The 18,328-nt window shown below is 40.7% G+C and overlaps 1 protein-coding gene across 2 annotated transcripts in view; it reads right to left on the bottom strand.

Moving 5' to 3' along the window:
- Window positions 1–6,727: 6,727 nt before the first annotated feature.
- The window catches only part of SLC30A5 (solute carrier family 30 member 5), a 19,492-nt gene continuing 7,891 nt past the window's right edge, over window positions 6,728–18,328 (bottom strand). Inside the window, exons 5-14 of one of the 2 annotated variants that reach the window (XM_033511424.1) lie at window positions 17,719–17,795; window positions 16,399–16,569; window positions 15,481–15,769; window positions 14,898–15,106; window positions 13,710–13,867; window positions 12,936–13,065; window positions 12,333–12,558; window positions 10,761–10,987; window positions 8,730–8,858; window positions 6,728–8,154 (exon numbers count right to left, since the gene is read on the bottom strand). In XM_033511424.1, coding sequence (XP_033367315.1) covers window positions 7,984–8,154; window positions 8,730–8,858; window positions 10,761–10,987; window positions 12,333–12,558; window positions 12,936–13,065; window positions 13,710–13,867; window positions 14,898–15,106; window positions 15,481–15,769; window positions 16,399–16,569; window positions 17,719–17,795 — 1,787 coding nt within the window. In that variant the 3' untranslated portion in view covers window positions 6,728–7,983. The remainder of the gene's footprint in view (window positions 8,155–8,729; window positions 8,859–10,760; window positions 10,988–12,332; window positions 12,559–12,935; window positions 13,066–13,709; window positions 13,868–14,897; window positions 15,107–15,480; window positions 15,770–16,398; window positions 16,570–17,718; window positions 17,796–18,328) is intronic. The other variant, XM_015614945.3, reaches the window with a different exon arrangement.

The following is an 18,328-nucleotide window of genomic DNA, read 5'->3' as shown; positions in this document are numbered from 1 at the left end:
ACTTCTTGTTACAGCTGGTGAGTGAGCCTACCAGGGGAGGGACTATGCTACACCTGCTGTTTGCAAACAGACATGGGCTGGTGGGAGATGTGGTGGTTGGAGGCCATCTGGGTCACAGTGATCATGAAATTATAGTTTTCAATTTTGGTGAAACTAGGAGGGGCATCAGTAAGACTTCCATAGGAGGGCAGCCTTTGGCCCATTCGAGAGACTTATGTAGAGAGTACCTTGGAAGCCCTAGAAACAAAGGAGTCCAGGAAGGATAGGTGTAACAGAAATCATTGAAGGCACAGGAACAAACTGTCACAAGGGGCCAAAAGGAAAATGATGAGGAAAACGACTGGCCTGGGTGGGCAAGGAGGTAATGAAGGAGCTGAGAAAAAAACAGGGTATATCACCCTTGAAAGATGAGTCAGGTATCTCAGTAAATGCTTAAGGGAGTTGCTAGGTCATGTAAGAAAAAAACTAGAGGCAAAAGTCCAGTTAAAACTCAGTCTGACCACTTCTGTAAAGGAGAATAAAAAATATTTCTATAAATGCATTAATGGCAAAAGGAGAGCAAGGATAACCTCCATTCTCTATTAGATGCAGAAGGGAATTTAGTAACTAAAGATGAGGAAAAGGCAGAGATGCTTAACACCTTCTTTGCCTCAGTTTTCAACAGAAAGACAGGCTGTCCTCAGGACAACTGTTCTCCTGCACTGGTAGATGGTGTCAGGAAGCAAAACAGCCGGAAATACAGAAGGAAGCAGAGACCTGCTGAGCCACTGAGGTCCTCTTAAATCTATGAAATCCATCCCAGGGTGATGAGGGAGCTGGCACATGTGCTTGTGAAGCCATTCTCCATCATTTACGAACAGTCCTGGCTCACCAGAGAGATTCTAGATGACTGGAAGCTGGCCAATGTGATGCTCACTCACAAAAAGAATGGGAAAGAGGATCCTGGTAATTATAGGCCAGTCAGCCTGACCTCAGTGCCTGGCAAGATTATGGAACAGATGATTCTCAGTGCCACCACACAGCACCTAGAGGATGACCAAGGTATCAGACCCAGCCAGCATGGGTTTAGGAGGGGCAGGTTGCGTTTGACCAACCTGATTAATACCATAGTTTTATGATGTGACCCACCTGGTAGATGCAGGAAAGGCTGTGGATGTTGTCTGCCTTTGCCACTGTCTCCCACAGCACACTCCTGGAGCAGCTGGCAGCCCACAGCTCGGACAGGAGCACTCTGTGCTGGGTTAGGAACTAGCTGGATGGCCGGGCCCAGAGAGTGGTGGTGAACGTTGCTGCACCCAGTGGGTTTCCAGTCACTAGCAGTGTCCCCCGGGAAGCTGGGGTCAGTCCTGTTCAGTATCTTCACTGATGATCTGGATGAGGGGATTGAGTCCACCATCAGTAAATTTGCAGATGACACCAAGCTGGGAGCATGTGTCAATCTGTTGGAAGGTAGGAGGGCACTGGAAGGCACTTGGACAGGCTGGATCAATGCACCAAGTCCAACAGCATGAAGTTTAACAAGACCAAGTGACAAGTCTTACACTTTGGCTACAGCAATCCCCTGCAGTGCTACAGGCTGGGGACAGTGTGGCTGGACAGTGGCCAGGTAGACAGTGACCTGGGGATACTGCTTGACAGCCAACTGAACATCTGCACATTGAGTACTGTGTCCAGTTCCAGGCCCCTCAGTTTACGAAGGCCGTTGATGAACACATCCGGAGAAGGTCAACAAGGCTGATGAAGGGCTTGGAACACAAGCCCTGTGAAGAACAGCTGAGGGAGCTGGGTTGTTTAGCCTGGAAAAAAGGAAGCTCGGGGGAAACCTTATCACTCTCTACAACTACCTGGCTGTAGTCAGGTGGGAGTCAGTTTCTTCTCCCAGGCAACCATTGACAGAGCAAGAAGACACAACTTTAAGCTGCACCAGTGTCGCTCTATTGGGAACAGCGAGAAGAATGACACAGACTCTCTTGTGAGTTGAACAGGAGAGTTCTTCCTGTAGGTTTATTACCTCAGATCTTCTTTTATAGACTGATATGTGAAAGTACAGAAAGGTAAAACTCTTATTGGTTAGTTAACTAGCACATCACCATCACTGGGCAGTGGGGTACACCACCCCTTGACCTTCTCTTGCAAGAAAACAAGAAACTGACAAACAGCACCTGCAAGGCTGTTTTCTGTCTCTGAGGTTTGTTTTAGTTCCTCCTTATGATTTCCCAGGCCGCTTTCTCAGGCAAGAATGAGAAAGTTATGTGGCCTGCTATTCCACAGGCACTGTGCTGCCTGCTTCATAGTTAGCATCCATACACCAGCGGAAGTTTAGATTGGATGTCAGAAAATAATTCTTCACTGGAAGAGTGATTGGGCACTGGAATTGTCCACCCAGAGAGGTGGTGGAGTCAACATCCCTGGGTGTGTTTAAAAAAACATTGGACATGGCACTCAGTGCCATGGTTTGGTTGATGAGGAGGTGTTAGGTTAGGTCACAGGTTGGACTTGTTAATCTCAAAGGTCTTTTACAACCTAGCTCATTCTGATAAAAAAAAAAAAAAAAAAAAAAAAAAAAAAGACAAAAACAGGCTAGGGCCAGTACAATAAGAAGACCTCAGCAGCCTGGAACCAAAGCAAAAACGTAAGATTCAGAAAGTCCCTCAAATCACTAAGCCTCAAAAGCAAAAGCATAGCCTCAAAGAATTCCCAAGCTAAAAACCTACGCCCAAAGAGCAAGTTTCAAAAAGCCCTCAGTGTTTGTGAGGCAGTTACTTTTTATGCCCTTGGCTCCTCCAATTCACCATCTGCTTGGAGAAGCCCCTATGGGGAGTTTAGAGTCTCCTATTGACTCTCCCATGTGAGGTGTTCAGGCAAAATCCTCCCAGAGACAAGGCTTCTTCTAGTTGCCTTCTACACGTGGCACATGTGCACCCCTCCTCCACATGCCTCTGACAACCACTGTTGAGGCAAATCAAAACTAAATTGGCTCCTCACAATCAGGCAGGCATTTTAACACTGAATTTTGGCAAGATAGGCTCATGTCACAGGAACAGATAAAAGTAAATCCTACATGGGAGACAGATCTCAGCCAGGCTCAATTGCAGTACTGAAAGATTTTGAGACATTTTAACAAGTTGCCATAGTTAAATACTGCCTTTTCCAGATTCAATTTGCAGTAACACCTATTCTCAACACTTTTACAATCTTTGAAGCTCTTAGGCAGCACAGAGGGAGAAGGCAACCCAGAGAGAAGTCCAGGGCTTTCAGGATCTCCATCTGGTGAATATGAACCTTTGAGCAAGTGTAGATACACAGCTAGTCTCCAATATATGGGTGAAGAATGTCTTCATATTTGCTGGCAATGTACATAGCTACGACACCATCCAGCTGCAACTTTACCTTGGGAACAGCATTGTCCTGTAGAAAGCAGCAGTAGAGATTTATCTAAATGACTTGATTCAGAACATAGGTTTTCAAGGTAGTCATTGTAAGGTTTGTTATATGGCAGGATGTTCATACCCACTGACACAGAATAGCTACACATCCTCTGTCCTACATTGGCACCTTCAGGGGTGTAATATATAGGCCTTGAGTTCAAACCAGGGAGAGGAATAAGCAGTTTTGATACATCAATTCTGTTCATAGCCAAGAGCTTTGTATTATTGTATTATTCTGTTCATAGCCAAGAGTACACACAAATGAGAATCGAATGTCCTTTGTTGGTTATCTGTATATCTGTATTGTTAAGGGAATGTCCAGCATCCATGCTTTAGCCTAGGGTAAAAGCCCCTTGTCAACTGACACATCCAGTCACTTCTTGAACTTCTGGAGAGTGACTTTACCACTTCCCTGGGCAGACCATTCCAGTGTCTGACCACTCTTTAAGTAAAGAAATTCTTCCTGATCTCCAACCTAAACCTCACCCAGCACAGCTTGTGGCCATTTCCTCTTCTCCTGGCCTCATCTGGGAGTTTGGTACAAACATGTACCATGGGTGCAAACCACAAGGAGCAAGGTTCCCTTGCTCACTAGACCTGGGCTACAAAGAACGTAGTACTAGTATTAGTACTTGATTTGTCTAACAACTAGCATCTCTTCATATTATCAACTGAGTTCAATCCTGTATTTTAAAGTTGAGGGAAGCTTACTAATACCTCTGGAGAAATCACCAGTGAAAGTGAATACCAACTCCAAGGCAAGCCTACAAGGACAGGTTTACTGCTAATTTCATTAGATGCCTACCAACCTCCAGGTATCAGATAGTTGTAGATGTCCTTCACATAGTTGCTGTACAGATTTGGGTCATTACAGTCTTCCATGTCTGGGTCTTCAGACTCAAGCAAGACATCAGAAAAAGCCTGACACTGTATGTGTCTTCTGCCAGATCACATTCACATATTTCCATGGGGTTTGGAGGCTGATGCTCTTACTACAAGGGAATACAGAAAATCACTGCAGACAACCCTTCCCTCCATAGACCAGTGTGGAACACTGCAGGGGCTCATGGCCCCTATTTCAGGGGTCAAGTAAGGCACGCCTCTACCGCAGCAGCAGCCAAGCACTGGGCTGGGGAAGGGGCACACAGCACAAGGAGGCCGCAGACGGTACCTTGGAGGGCTCTGGCTGCGGCTCCGGGTGTGGCAGACACATTTTCCTTGGCGAAAGCCTCAGCAGCCTCCTGGAAACCATCCTCCCCGAGGATGGGGCGTACTTAACACTGCCCGTGGTCCCCTTTCAACTTGGCGACTATTTGGCGGCTGGGCGCACTGGCTCAGCCATGAGGCGGCCGATGTTCTCCCTTCGTGAGGGCGGCGCACTCCTCTCGTAGGAGGGATCGGCTGCGGAGCGGGACTGCAGGGGACGGCGAGAGAAGGGCAGCGAGCAGGACGGCGCATGTGGGTGTGCGCTGCACCGCCGCGTCCCCGGGCCGCAGGAACGGGGGAACCGGGGCAGCGCTGCAGGCAGCGCCGGCGGGCTGGAGGAGCGGAGCCGGGGCAAGACCGCGCGGCTCCGGAACCACAGGGCAGTAGATGCAGAGCTGAAGTGCTTCACGGCTGCTCCCCTTCGCACTAGAGGGCTGAAGGGGAGGAGACAGAGGGAACCAACGGGCTGTCCCAGGAGTAAGCGAAACGGGCACACACCCACCGAGCCACGACCCTAAGCGAGGACTCCTTGCGAAGCCGAGACCGGGCTGTATCGCGCACTTCCCGCCAAGTGGAATGGAAGGAAAGGGAAGGAGCGAGCAGGACACGAAGGGCCGCGCAGGTGCCTCCCTGCGAGCCACGGTAATACCCCCGGCCGCCCCCATGGCGCCCGTACCGAGGTGAGCCCGCCGGGCAGCAGAGAGCAGCGGGACCGAGCACGCCGCAGGCGCCACGCATTTGAAGGGCCGGCCGCTGCCGAGCCCCCGCAACTCGGGCCCTGCCTACGGCCCCATGGCTTCTGCACCAGGACATAAAACATTACTGGAAAACACTAACATTGTCCTCCTTATGCACACATGTAATGCTCGCTTGGAGTGCTTTTTAAACCTCTTTAATCTTTCAAAGTGTTTTGTTGCAACTCTTTGTATACACATTAGGTGACTACATTGAACCTCCCCATGCCCTCCCAGTACAAAGATATGAATCAACTGGCCTGCGCCTGTGGTTTGAAAACCTGCCCACACAGCAGTTCCAACAGATCTTGTGGGGAATCCTGAACCCTTCTTTGGTGGATTCTTGTCAGACTAAACAAATTTAAGATGGATGTTTTAAGACACAATGCTTATTGCCATCGTCTTCCTGCCAGGAGAGCCAGGAAGAACATTGTATATATGTTCTGAGTAACATGCAAAAACCTGCCAAATGCAAACTAAGATGTAGGTCTGCACTTGCCTGTGAAGTGTCCAGGTATGGGCTCATCTTCACTGCCATGACCACAGTGCCAACCACCTTGACTTGATTTGGGTTCTGCCACTACCAGCTGAAGTAGGAAACTGCCATTTGCTCAGAGGAAGCTGTGGTAAGTACAAAACCTTTACAATTATGTTAAAATGATCTAAAAGACAAAAATCACCCTTGTTTTATCATTTTCATGTCCCAATGGGTTTGCTGAAATACTGACAAGTCTAGTACAACCACCTCAAAACAGGAGTGGTACATATAAACATTAACTGAAGCTTTTTGTTTGAGATTGCTTTCAAAACCAAAATATCACTCTAGTTCTAGACTGAGTATAACTGTAGCTCGTCAAGTCATGAGTCTTCTGGAGGAGGCAAGAAAACCACTGCCAAATGTGTAAATGGGCAGAAAACAGCATCCAGCTTTGAGGAGGTGGCTGACTCTCCAGCGCTGTCCCAAGACATAAGGGACTGCGATTTATGCACTTAATCTTCATCACTCTATATAAATGCAATGCAACTTCTAGAAGTTTTATGACTACAATTTTCCAAGTCAGTCTTGTACTGCAGGTAGTGTTTTAACATAGCACAGGAGGAACTCCTTCAAGAATAACAAAACAAACCACAGAAGCTGTAGAAACAATCTGATCATAAGACAAAACAGAATGGCTCAAGGACATACCTAACTGCATTCCTGACAAATCTCCTCCAATTATATAATTTTTTTATCATTCTAGTCTTCAATTTCACTAATAAATAATAATAATCAAATTTATTATGATTATTATTATGGTATTTAAGAACCAATGACTACCAGAAACAAGAAAACAGTATGACAAGATAATACTTCCATGATACATGGGATGATGAAAGATGTATTCATTCTTGTTAACCACTGAATTAATTTTTTGTATTTCAAGGAAAATATTAATGAGCTACAGACAAGACAGGACATAAGAAGCCTGTAAACAGATGTAAGCACAACTACCTCTGAAGATGTATTTTATTACCCTTCTGACAGGTTTTCACTAAACACAGATTTGTTTTCTTTCCAGTATTAAGTCCTCAGCATCCACAATTCTTTCTTAAAGGCACTCTTTGCCTTTAAGTCAAGAAGTCTCAATTTACTGTTCATTTCAGCAACTTGTCAAGTCCAAGACTACTGTCACAGTTTAGCATTCTAAACCTGAACTTCCCCAGCTAATACATGGAGGTACAGTTGGCTACAGTATACCTGCAGCTGTCATGGTATTACTAAAAAAACTGGGTGAAGTACAGGGTAACATACCTTGAAGAGATGAAGTTTAGCTGAGTGCTAGGATACTCACTGATTTATTACTTCTAGACTTCAAATATTGCATTTGCAATTTTTCATACAAAAAGTACAAAAAGTTTTATTTTACAGTGGTTTGAGTTACGATTCTGAGTTTTCCCAGGAAAAAGTGTTTTCATTTTTCTTGCCTTCCCTATCTCTCACTGTTAAACTGTAGATTTTGCTTCTTAAAAAAAATAGTTCAATACAAATGTAAAATGGTAACATATATTTGCTCTGGTGCATTAAGTGTAGAAATCAGGTTTGTATGCTGAGATATAATATAAAAACTGTATATTTCTATTATCTAACAAAGTATGCAAAACACAGGACTTGATGTTTTTTCACTCCCCATAATAAAGTGGTTTTTTCATTCCAAGAGTCTTCAAGCTATCCTGGAAAGAATGAAAAGTCAAACTCTGCCCAGTTGATTATGTTTGCATTCCAGTATAAACTACTTTCACTTCCCACTGCTAACAAGAAATTACAGTATTGGTGTTCCACACTTTAGAGAAAGTATGGAATACATCTGTGCTCATCTTCAAGATTTCTGTTTAATAAACACCAAGTACAGTATATAAGATTTGGATTATTTTCACATTTACAGCAAATTCTCAAGTCCTTATTTCCTTTATAAAAGCATCTCAATCCAATTAACAAAGATAGTACACTTACAAAAATTCAAATATATAGTACATTTGTTTCTGTACATGTATGTGCAAGATCTCCTGGCAAAAATACAAATGTGGAATCCAACAGCTTGACCATTTACATCTCCTTTGGGAAATTCAACTTTGTATCACATGATGTAAGTACCATCTTTGTAGTATTTCATGGATTCTAGCTGCTGAGTCATTGCAAGGACATCCTGAAATCCTGTACTGAGTCCAGACATGTGTTGAAAATAAGCTTCCTTCTCCACTTGGACAGTTAAGTTGTTTACACCAGCATCTTTCAGAATTGCTGTGACCTGAACAGAATGGTACAGTTAACATTAGTATTGCACTTCACATGTACCTCACAGTAACTTGCAGTATGCTGGCTCTGCAATGCTGTAAGAAACCTCCACATATCATTGTGAAGAATTCAATTATCTGGAGAGCAAAGAGTAGCTTAAGAGGGTATGGCTTTACAACCTCTGCACGCTGGATGATTCTCATTGTCTTGCATAAGGAAATGTGTATTTTTAAGGAAAAGAGAAACCCATGGCAGATAGGTAGTGGTTATCCAGTTATAGACATGTGATTAGCATCCAGATATCCCTACTACTTATTCCCTGTTTTGCAGGGAATAAGGTTTTTACACCTCCCTTTTTTCTCTCAGATCTGCTGTAGTGCCACTTTCAGTCAGTGTTTTGGCAGATGTTCTAGCAAACAACTCTACATGATTAATTACATGACTAGCAGGCAAAAGGGACAGTGTAACATTAGAGACCAGCTCTAAGACAGTAACAAACAGCTACAAAAAATCATACATGTCAGCTTGAAACTTCAGTCTGTGACCAAAAGGGAGTAGGAAATTAAGTCAAAAAACCTTGCACTTTACCTGCTGTACAATTCTCTGTTCCATGACATCTGATACTACTTGCACGTGTATTGTGCCTGCCACAACAGTTGCAGAGTGACACCAAAAATGAGGATCTCTGTAGGATATAACTCCCTCTATTTTCTGAATCTGTGAAGAAATTTCATTAGCAAAAATTAAGTAATTTTAAACTTGTGCATGTACGTGGCTATTGGTGGATAGTATTTCACAAGGAAACAAATCTGTAGCACAGCAGCTTTCCAACTAAGCTATATTCAGAAATATCTTGTATTGAAAGGTTACCTTGCTACTACTGTAAAATTCTAGAAGGTAAAAGTCAAACTAAATGAAAACCCTAGAAGAACAATGCTAAACAGGATGAGGAAAAAAATCCCCTGATTTAATGAACAGATCACAGGAACATAAATGGATAGAGTAATCAGAATACTGCTCTGGCACCCACCAGGGAATTTGTAACCCCACCGTTTAGCAGCTATATTTAGTTATCATAGCTGAACTTTATTCAGAGACATAACTTCTTTTCTATATTTTTTTTTTAATTGGTCTTTGCTCTAGGTTGGCTGTGATGGTTTCTCAGAGCATCTGAAAAGGCACTGTTGTTTGGATTTCTGCCTAAAACCATTCTGATAATGCGCCAATGATTTGGCTATTGCTGAACTGTTCAGGCTTTCTCTTTTCTATCAGGCAGTTTCAAGGCTTTCTATTTTTCCCATTTTGCTCCTGCCCTGGTAGGTAGGCTGGGGATGGGCAAGAAGCAGGGAGGTGACACAGCCAGGGCAGCTGACCAAAGCTGTCCAAGGAATCCTGCATGCCATGTAACACCTTGCTCAGCAGTAAAAACCGGGGTAGAGGATGAAGGGGTGGATTTTGGCTTCCAAGGTGGCTGTTGTCTGGGGACTGCCTGGGTATCAGTGTACCACCTGCTTGTGGGAGGTGGTATACTGCTTTTTAAAAAATATTTCCACCACTCTTCCTTCACCAGTTATATTGCTCCCATAGTTTTATTGCTTATGCTCCCATCCCACAGTGGTGGTGGCAAAGGAGGGGAGCGAGCAAGTGGTCCCTTGTGACCCCACCCTGCTGGATGGGGTCAACCTACAGCAAGCATATTATTTTATTGTGATGTAATTTAAAAAATGTTTTTCCTATTATCTTTTCATCAATTGGTCTTTGATTGTTCTCAGAAAGTACTTTTTTTCCCACTCCCTCAGAATTACTGTCTTCCCTCATCAAAAAGTGAAACCACAGTCTGCATGTCACTTTCACTACATTCATCTCTCTCAGACAATTCCCATTTGTTCTTTTTTTTTAATTTCATGCAGACAAGAACACATTTTCCCATCTAATAACTGACAGGACACTGTAAGGATAGTCTTCCTTCAAGCCTCTAGGTGATGCCTTCCTCAAAACACTTTTAACTCATTCTTTTACAGAGAGGTGTTCTCTGCACTGAGGTCCACATTATGATTCTGGGCAGGAACTTAAAATGAGGCAACAACAAAGACTAGGTACAGCCTTAAGGCAGATGCCATACTGCACCAGACAGGAAGAGAACAGTCTAGAATGAGAAAATAACTAGAAAAAACAGCTTATTTTTTGCTGTCCCACCCACTGTGAACCAGTATACCTTCATAATATGGAAAAATCAGGAAACTTAAAATTACAAGCTTGTGACACAATGCTATAGCCTGAATGTTCATACCAAGTCTATAAAGGCTGCAGGTGTGGGCAACTGCCATATTACTTTCTCAGAGTAATGTACCACAAAGTACCACATTCATCAAAGTGTTACCATACTTAAATTATGGGATACTCATAAAAGCAAAAAACAGTGGAAGTCTTTTTAGCTGCAAACCAACTTTTATAGTACTAGTTATCTTGTCACTTCTCTGCAAAATAGGTTTTAAACAACTTGAGACATGAAGTTGTCTAAGACAACAGAAGCTGTCTGACTGAACTGCTCGAATTCAATAATCATTAAAAATTGTTATAGCTTTGTATTTTTGAATATAAAACCATTTATAATTGTACCTTTTCTAAAGCACCATGCAGATCTTTCTCTTGTTCTGGAGGTATCCTCAACAAAAGCACTTGACAGGCATCTTTCAATAGTGGGATAACACTAAGAAAAATCAATGTAGCAATAAAGAGAGAGCAGAGTGGATCAGCTATGAGCCATCCAAATTGCTGAATAAATATTGTGGATACGATAACACCAACACTGCCCAGAGTGTCTGCTAATACATGCAGAAACACACCTAAAATCAAAACAAAAAGAGTGATTAACAGTTCTGTCTAAAATGTGTATATATATTCAATAGCAGAAACTTAGTAAGGCTTACTAAATATCCTCAAGCTAAACAGAGACGACTCTCTACCTAACCTGGGACAAAATACACTAAATATTTAGCTCTTCTAATGTTGAATTGCAAATTAATGTAAAAAACAATTTTTCATGTATGAGGCAATGATCTAGGTAGGCATCCACAGACTAAAGTACATGTGAATAATCTTTAAATTGTTAGTGGGATTTGTACAATATAGCATAATCATTTAACTCTGTATATAAGGACTCACTGATCCCTAACAGAGAGTTAGAAGATCTGTGTACATGCACTGGTTTGCTGATGTGGACACACATAAATGTACTGGTTGTTTTTCTGTATGCCAGTTCTACTCCAATTTTACAAGAGAATTGTCTTGGTGCTACTGCTATGAATTTGATACTGCTTTAATTGTGGGCTCATTCTCACTGTACACTAAATAGGCATAAAAAATACCCTCCAACCATCAGTAAGATTATTGCTAGTTAAGTGTCATGATTTTAAAGAATATTGAAACCTGAGTATAGGCAGACTTAAAAAAATTACAGACATAACCAGGAAAACCAAATGAGTTAAGACACAAATTAACCTGTGAAACATGAGACTATTCACTATATTCTGACAAGCTTACACAGAAAACACTTATTCTAAAGGGTTTTTTTTTTTAAAAAAAAAGCCAGACAGCTGGTAAATAACTACTTTCTAACTATTAGGAAAAAAATTCTATGCTGAACTTTCATACACAATGCCCTTCTTAGTTAGCTTACGATTTCAGATTTGAAAGTTTTTCTTTACCACTTTATCTTCTGAATCACAAATAAAAGCATATTCTGTTCCTGGTCTATGTTTGTTCTCCTGCTTCTTTTCCCCTTCCCAGTGTTTTACAACCAGTTGTCACACAATTCCTAGAAGCATGGTACCATCTTTATAGATAGAGACCTTGTACTTTCATTTCCAGTTTGAACTTGGAAACAAGCACCTAAAGTTTTTTAAGTATGGTTTACAGTGACCTTTGTTGTTAGTCAGTATTATAGATTACTGATTTTTATTGTTCCTTATGTGTTACACACATCAGCACAGAAACATTTCACGTTTCTTTCTTCAAAGTTAAATTCATAAATGGTTTGAGCAATTCCTGTATAGCACATTTAATATCTGTCAGATGACTCCTTAAAAGCATTTTTAGATTGAGGCATAATAATGCATAGGTCTGATTCTGAAGATCTTCAGTTTCCTAGAAATTGCATACATTGCTTAATAGTCAACAGTCTGTACTTGCCTCTCATATTGGTGTTCATGCCTCCTCCAGAAGATCCATGGGAATGTCCATGGCTGTGCCCATGGTCACTGTGAGAATGCCCGTGCCCATGGCTGTGGCTGTGGCCATGGTGAGAATGGCTGTGATCATGTGTGGGACAGCCTCCCCGAGAAGCCCCGTGGGAATGCGCATGGCTGAAGGCACAGATACCAACAAGGTTTACAATCAGCCCTCCAACAGAGACCGGCTGTGAGAGGGAGAAAAGTCTTTAACTTCACTGCATCCTCACAGGTATTCAAACTTATTTTCTTGAACATGGTAACCAAAAATGCCATGCACTGAATTAAGGAAAATTCTGGAAGCCCACAATTTCTCTGGGCAACCTGTTCCAGTGCCTTACCACCTTTACAGTACCACCATCACAATAAAGAATTCCTTCCTAATATCTAATCTATACTACCCTTCAGTTTGAAGCCATTTCCCCACTAAATGCCCTGGCAAAAAAATTCCTCTCCAGCTCTCCTTAAGGCTCCCTTCAGGTACTGGAAGGACTATCACCCCAGAGATAAACATAAATTAATGATTAACTGCAAAACTACACTGAAACAGAAGGACAAAACTTACGGTTAACATGTTTGTATCTATGTCTGGAGGATCTACCAGTCTCGCCACTGATTCCATGAAGACAAAGAAAGCAATCACCATCAGAAAGAGGCCATTAATAAATCCAGAGAGAATTTCTACGCGTCCATACCTGAAAGTGAATATATTTACTTTTGAGAGTGAAGAGTGGGTACTGTGAACAAATGTCAAAGTTGTAATAAATAAAGTTACAATTCTTTCAATACAGCATTAAGATTGCTGTGATTTTTTTCCTTAATATCACATAATCATGCCTCAATTTCTGAGTTATTTTTTTCTGATCAAGAGGTTCCCAGTTTCCAACTGTCCAAACTCCATTATAATAAAACACTACAGAAGCAGTCTCTTATACTGCTCATTCAGGGCTTCAAACTGCTGAACTGCTATGCAAAACATATAAAGTTTCATTATATCAGCTGTATCTAAATCTTCATATAAACACTGACTTTTTAACACAGATTTTTGTTTGACATAAATGCCTAGCATGAGGTAATTCCTAAAGAATATTCACAATGATAAAAGTTTTACTTGTAGGGGTAAATGAAAATTGTATTTCAGACACATTTTTTGCATAGGTAAGAAGAGAATAGTGTAAGCACAAATGGAACAGAAGAGGCATAGCAAAAAACCCACAGAAGCATGCATTAGTAAAATATTCCATACATACCAGGACACTTCGAAAAGCACTTTTTTGACACTTCTTTGAGCAAGAAGAGTTAAGTTTCAAATAGTCCTTAAAAAACTCAAGATACATACCCATACGAAAATATGCGAGTTGCTTTCCACCTTGTCATCAGAGCTGCGAAAAGCCCCATCACTAATGCAGAACAATCAAAAAGCATGTGAAATCCATCAGAAATAAGACCAAGGCTATTGGTCCATACTCCGTAAAAAAGCTCCACAAAAGTGAAAGCCTAAAACAAAATAGTTTGAATTTTTCCTTAAATATTAACTTGTGTATTAATGTTTTGGTAGATAGAAGGATATTCTTTTCATAAAACACTCAACATTTTTCAAAGGTATTGTTCTAAGTATTTCTAGACCATTTTTTCTCTCCTCCAATGAAATACATGATGTATTCCAAGTCTAGAAAGAGACATTTTTGAACCTACTCTCCTTAAAGTCTCACACATAAGAAAAACAACTCTTTAAAGGAGTAATTTTTTGGTTTTGAATTTTAAACTGACATTCTGCAGACAAAATTCTAAGCATTTTGTCATTAAATATCTAAGAGCTCTGATCTGATACGTTATTGGTGTAAATAATGTAATGCTATCTATAATTCTGTTATATCATCATTTTCTTCACCAGCAAATGAAGAAATGAAGTAATGAATGACTGTTTAAATCTTAGGAATTGGCTCTGAGAAAGGTACACAAGGAAACATTTTTAATACATACATTTACCCTGTACATTTTATTATTATTAATCCATTTACCTAAAATCTTTTTTCCAGTCTTTCATATTTCATAATGGAATTCCTTACAGTTAACACAGATACTTCAAGTTTCTCCCCCTATCTTCCCAGAGATCTTTGCAAATGAGATTCTATAAATATTGCTAACTGCATCATATTTTCCTATTAAAGAAAGAGAGAAAAACTAGCCTGCTCCAATACTAATCAACCCCGCACCTTTTATTTTGTTGTCCCCATCCTTATCAGTTTCTCTGAGGCCTTATCAGTTTCACCTTATTTGCTGGGGACATTGAGGTATCTCAACGTTAAACATACTATCATAAAAGTGTTCAGTTGCTGGTGCAACCCTCACACACAGAACCAATGCTGCACTGTGACAACAAACCAGTGACGACTACTTAAATTGCTCTGTCAAAGGTCACTTTCAAACCAATCAATTATGGGAATCTTTTAAAGAGTAACTCTTCTTTCTGTATTGTATATGCACTGTTGTGATCGAGTTTGAAGAAAAAAATACATACACTTACCAGATTTAGGCACAAGAAATAGAAGATCTGCCGAGAATCATACTCCTCAAGGATTTGTTTCAGTGACTCCTTAATAAACCGGGGCAATGACTGGGAGCTTTGCTGTAATGCATCACCCATGAAGTTATAGAGAGGAGTGCCTTCAGGGGAATAGCCAATAAGGGTACCCTTCTGCCCTTTCCTGGAGGGGGAGGACAGGATATTGGCAGCTGCAAGGAAAGTATTGAAGTTTTTGTTGCCGTTTCTAAGCTTCACAGCTATTTTATAATGTGTTTAATCAGCAATCAAAGTTTACATGGAATTTTCAGGCAGCAAATTGATTGTCAACTTAATCTTGAGGTTTATTATTGGATTTCACTGCTATGTAAAATTAGATCATCACTTCCACAACAGATCAAACTCTGTTTTTTTTTCCTATATATAGACAGTAAAAGAGCAAAATGCTACAGGCTGCCTTATTCAAAGAAATCCATAAAAGCTCATCCAAAAGAGCTCAGAAAGCATCCAAAACACCTCAGTTTTCTGATTGGCCTCCCAATCACACAGACCACAGATTTACCACAGTTGAGACAACAATACGTACACAAAACAAAGAAGACAGCACTCACTACCACCCCTCCAGAAAGAACATGCTCTGTGCTTTCATGGTGTGGTGGCTTGTTCATAGTTCGAAGTTGGTCTGTTATTGGATGCGTCCAAAAGTTTCCAAAAAGCAGTGCACTAATGAAAATTAGAAAGGATCCGTATCGAGCACATGTGGAAGCTTCCATCTTCACAGAGCATATGGACTCCACGTAGAAATCCAGGATTACAACAAAAAAGATGACTGTCACGAAAGGCATGATGAGAGAAGACCAAGACTCTACTTTACTCTGCAACAAAAATATATTTCAAACAGGGCTGCTCACCAGGAGAGTGATTGTATTTATAGCATTAAATTGTTCACTTGTAGAATTACAAGCATTTTCATTAATCCATAAAACATAAATACTTTTATACATTCAATTTACCATATAAACACATCATTTGAGATATAAACTGTGACATGTATCTAAAATGCACTGAGGTACTTTATTTTAAATACTTTCATGTTTGTAAAAGGAATTCCATATACAATGCCATGGTTGTAATGGCCTACTCTCCCTATGCATACAAGCATAAAGAACATTTTTTAAAATGACAATAAATCATCTACTTCTTAGGGATGAAAGAGCACTGTATTTATATAGCCATTAACACTTGTGCAGTATTAGTAGATGAACCCAAGAAATAATATCTGAGCTAGAAGAATGAAATACAGTTTTCACACAAAAGAGGAAATTAAAGTATCACAAAGATAAAAAACAAATATAGAAGAAAAGCATAATGGGAAAATTTCAAAGCTTACTACAAAAATAAAGACAGCAACATTGGTAATTTTAAAGATATTTTAAAGGAAAGATTTAAACTGCAATTCACAAGTATTACAAAAAAAGATTTATCTTTGTACTTATTATCTTACCTCTGTTGTCAGAGAGAGAACAATAACCCACGGGCACAAGAGAAGGACGGAAACAAGATGAGACAAAGCTTGAAGACGCTTGGCTCCACCTACATCTACAGATAGTTTTCGGGATGCCATATGAAAACCAACCTTGCAGCACAATGCCAATACCAGAAGCAGTACTCCACCCTGGAGACATAAAGGGATTCCATTAGCTTTTCTTAAGTACCAAAAGCCTCACTCCAAACACAGTGACACTTACAAGGAGAAAATATTAATGTGCTTTCTGTAACCTGGAAACAAAAGCCAAAACCAGGATATTTCCTGTAATTTTTACTGTAACTAAAAACAGTAACATAGCATACATGGCTATGCCTTAGCACTATTCACAACAGCCTAATGTAAGTTGAACTCTAAAACTCTCAATAGTGTTAATTGGCATACACTAGCAGCAAAATGGTAGCAAACAGCATCTGAGGAAGAAAAATCAAAAACCAAAGTTTTTCCATCTTCCATTACTGTGTTGAAAGCATACATAAAATCCCAAAGATTCACATCATCTTGTCCTCTACACCTTTCGTAACTTTTTCATTCACTTACCTTTGAACGCACCCTATTTCTTCAGAATACACATTTTCAAAATTGTTCTTTAAATGAATTACAAGATACACAGCATCTCATCTCCCTTAGATCACACTTGCTTTCTTGCACCATTAAACAGTCTTTCTAATATTTGATTTATTTTTATATTAATACTTTTTCAGCTGCTCCATAGTTTTTCCTGTTTTATGCCTCAATGAAGCCACTTTAGCAAGACTAAGCTAACACAACTCAATCAGCCAGGTCAACCCTGTACAGTCAGGTCATGATATTTAACTATTCATGCCACCAATTACAATGGGACTCTGTTAGTGAGAAGTATCAGAATCTGTGTCTTCAAATACAAGTCTGATGTAAAGGAAAGACTGGGGAAAGCTAAAGATGCAGAAACAAAACACAGGCCCCAAAAGTGATTAAGAAATGATTTGTAGGCAAAGCATTATGAACACCCAAAATACTGATGACAGAATATTTCATGGTAATTTTAATGAGACTTGTTAGGCTATGCATTACAGTGAAGTCCTTATCAGATATAGAGGTTGAATATTGTATGGTTTGGCTTGTATTGAAGCTCCTCATACTCCCATCAGTGTGCAAAAATTACAGTGTTAGTTCAGTTCCAATATAGGGTGGGGATGTTCTACCTCGTGATTTTGATTCAGGCTTGGATTAGCTCTGAACTGGTTAAATTCTTACCTACAAAATTTAGACAAAGATTGTAAAATACATGTTATTTACCTTGTGATCTGCAACACCCAGGAAAGCAATGATTGTATACAGAACATGAGTAAGAGCACTGTCATGATGCCCTTCAGCTAAATAAAAAAATTAAGGAAGAGTTTCATTAGATTTTTTTTTTTTTTTAACCAAGAACAGGCAAAGGTAGCAGAACACAGGATGCAGAGGTAAGCAAGTGTTGGACACTCTGTGCAGGACAACCAGGGGATCAAGCCCAGCCCTCAGCATGGGCTTATGAAAAGCACATCCTTATGGACCTGATCTTCAATATGAGTGACCTGCCTAGTCAATGAAGGAAAAACTGTGGATGCACAGACTCCAGGGCTGCACGGATGCCCTGGACACCATTTCCCACATGACCTTCCCAGGGAAACCAGCTGCTCCTGGCTTGAGCAGATACACTGTTCACTGGGTAAGAAACTGTCTGGATGTCTGGGCCCAGAGTGAAGTTTCATCCAGCTGGTGTTCAGTCACCAGTGCTGTTCCCCACAGCTCAGTACTGGGGCCAGTTCTGTTTAATATCTTTATCAGTGATCTGAATGAGGAGATCAGGTGCACCCTCAGTCAGTTCAGAGATGACACCAAGCTGGGTGGGAGTGCAGATCTGCTG

This window comes from Parus major, chromosome Z (genome assembly GCF_001522545.3).
Source record: "Parus major isolate Abel chromosome Z, Parus_major1.1, whole genome shotgun sequence".
Classification (NCBI taxonomy): domain Eukaryota; kingdom Metazoa; phylum Chordata; class Aves; order Passeriformes; family Paridae; genus Parus; species Parus major.
This window is presented reverse-complemented; position numbering and strand designations above follow the sequence as displayed.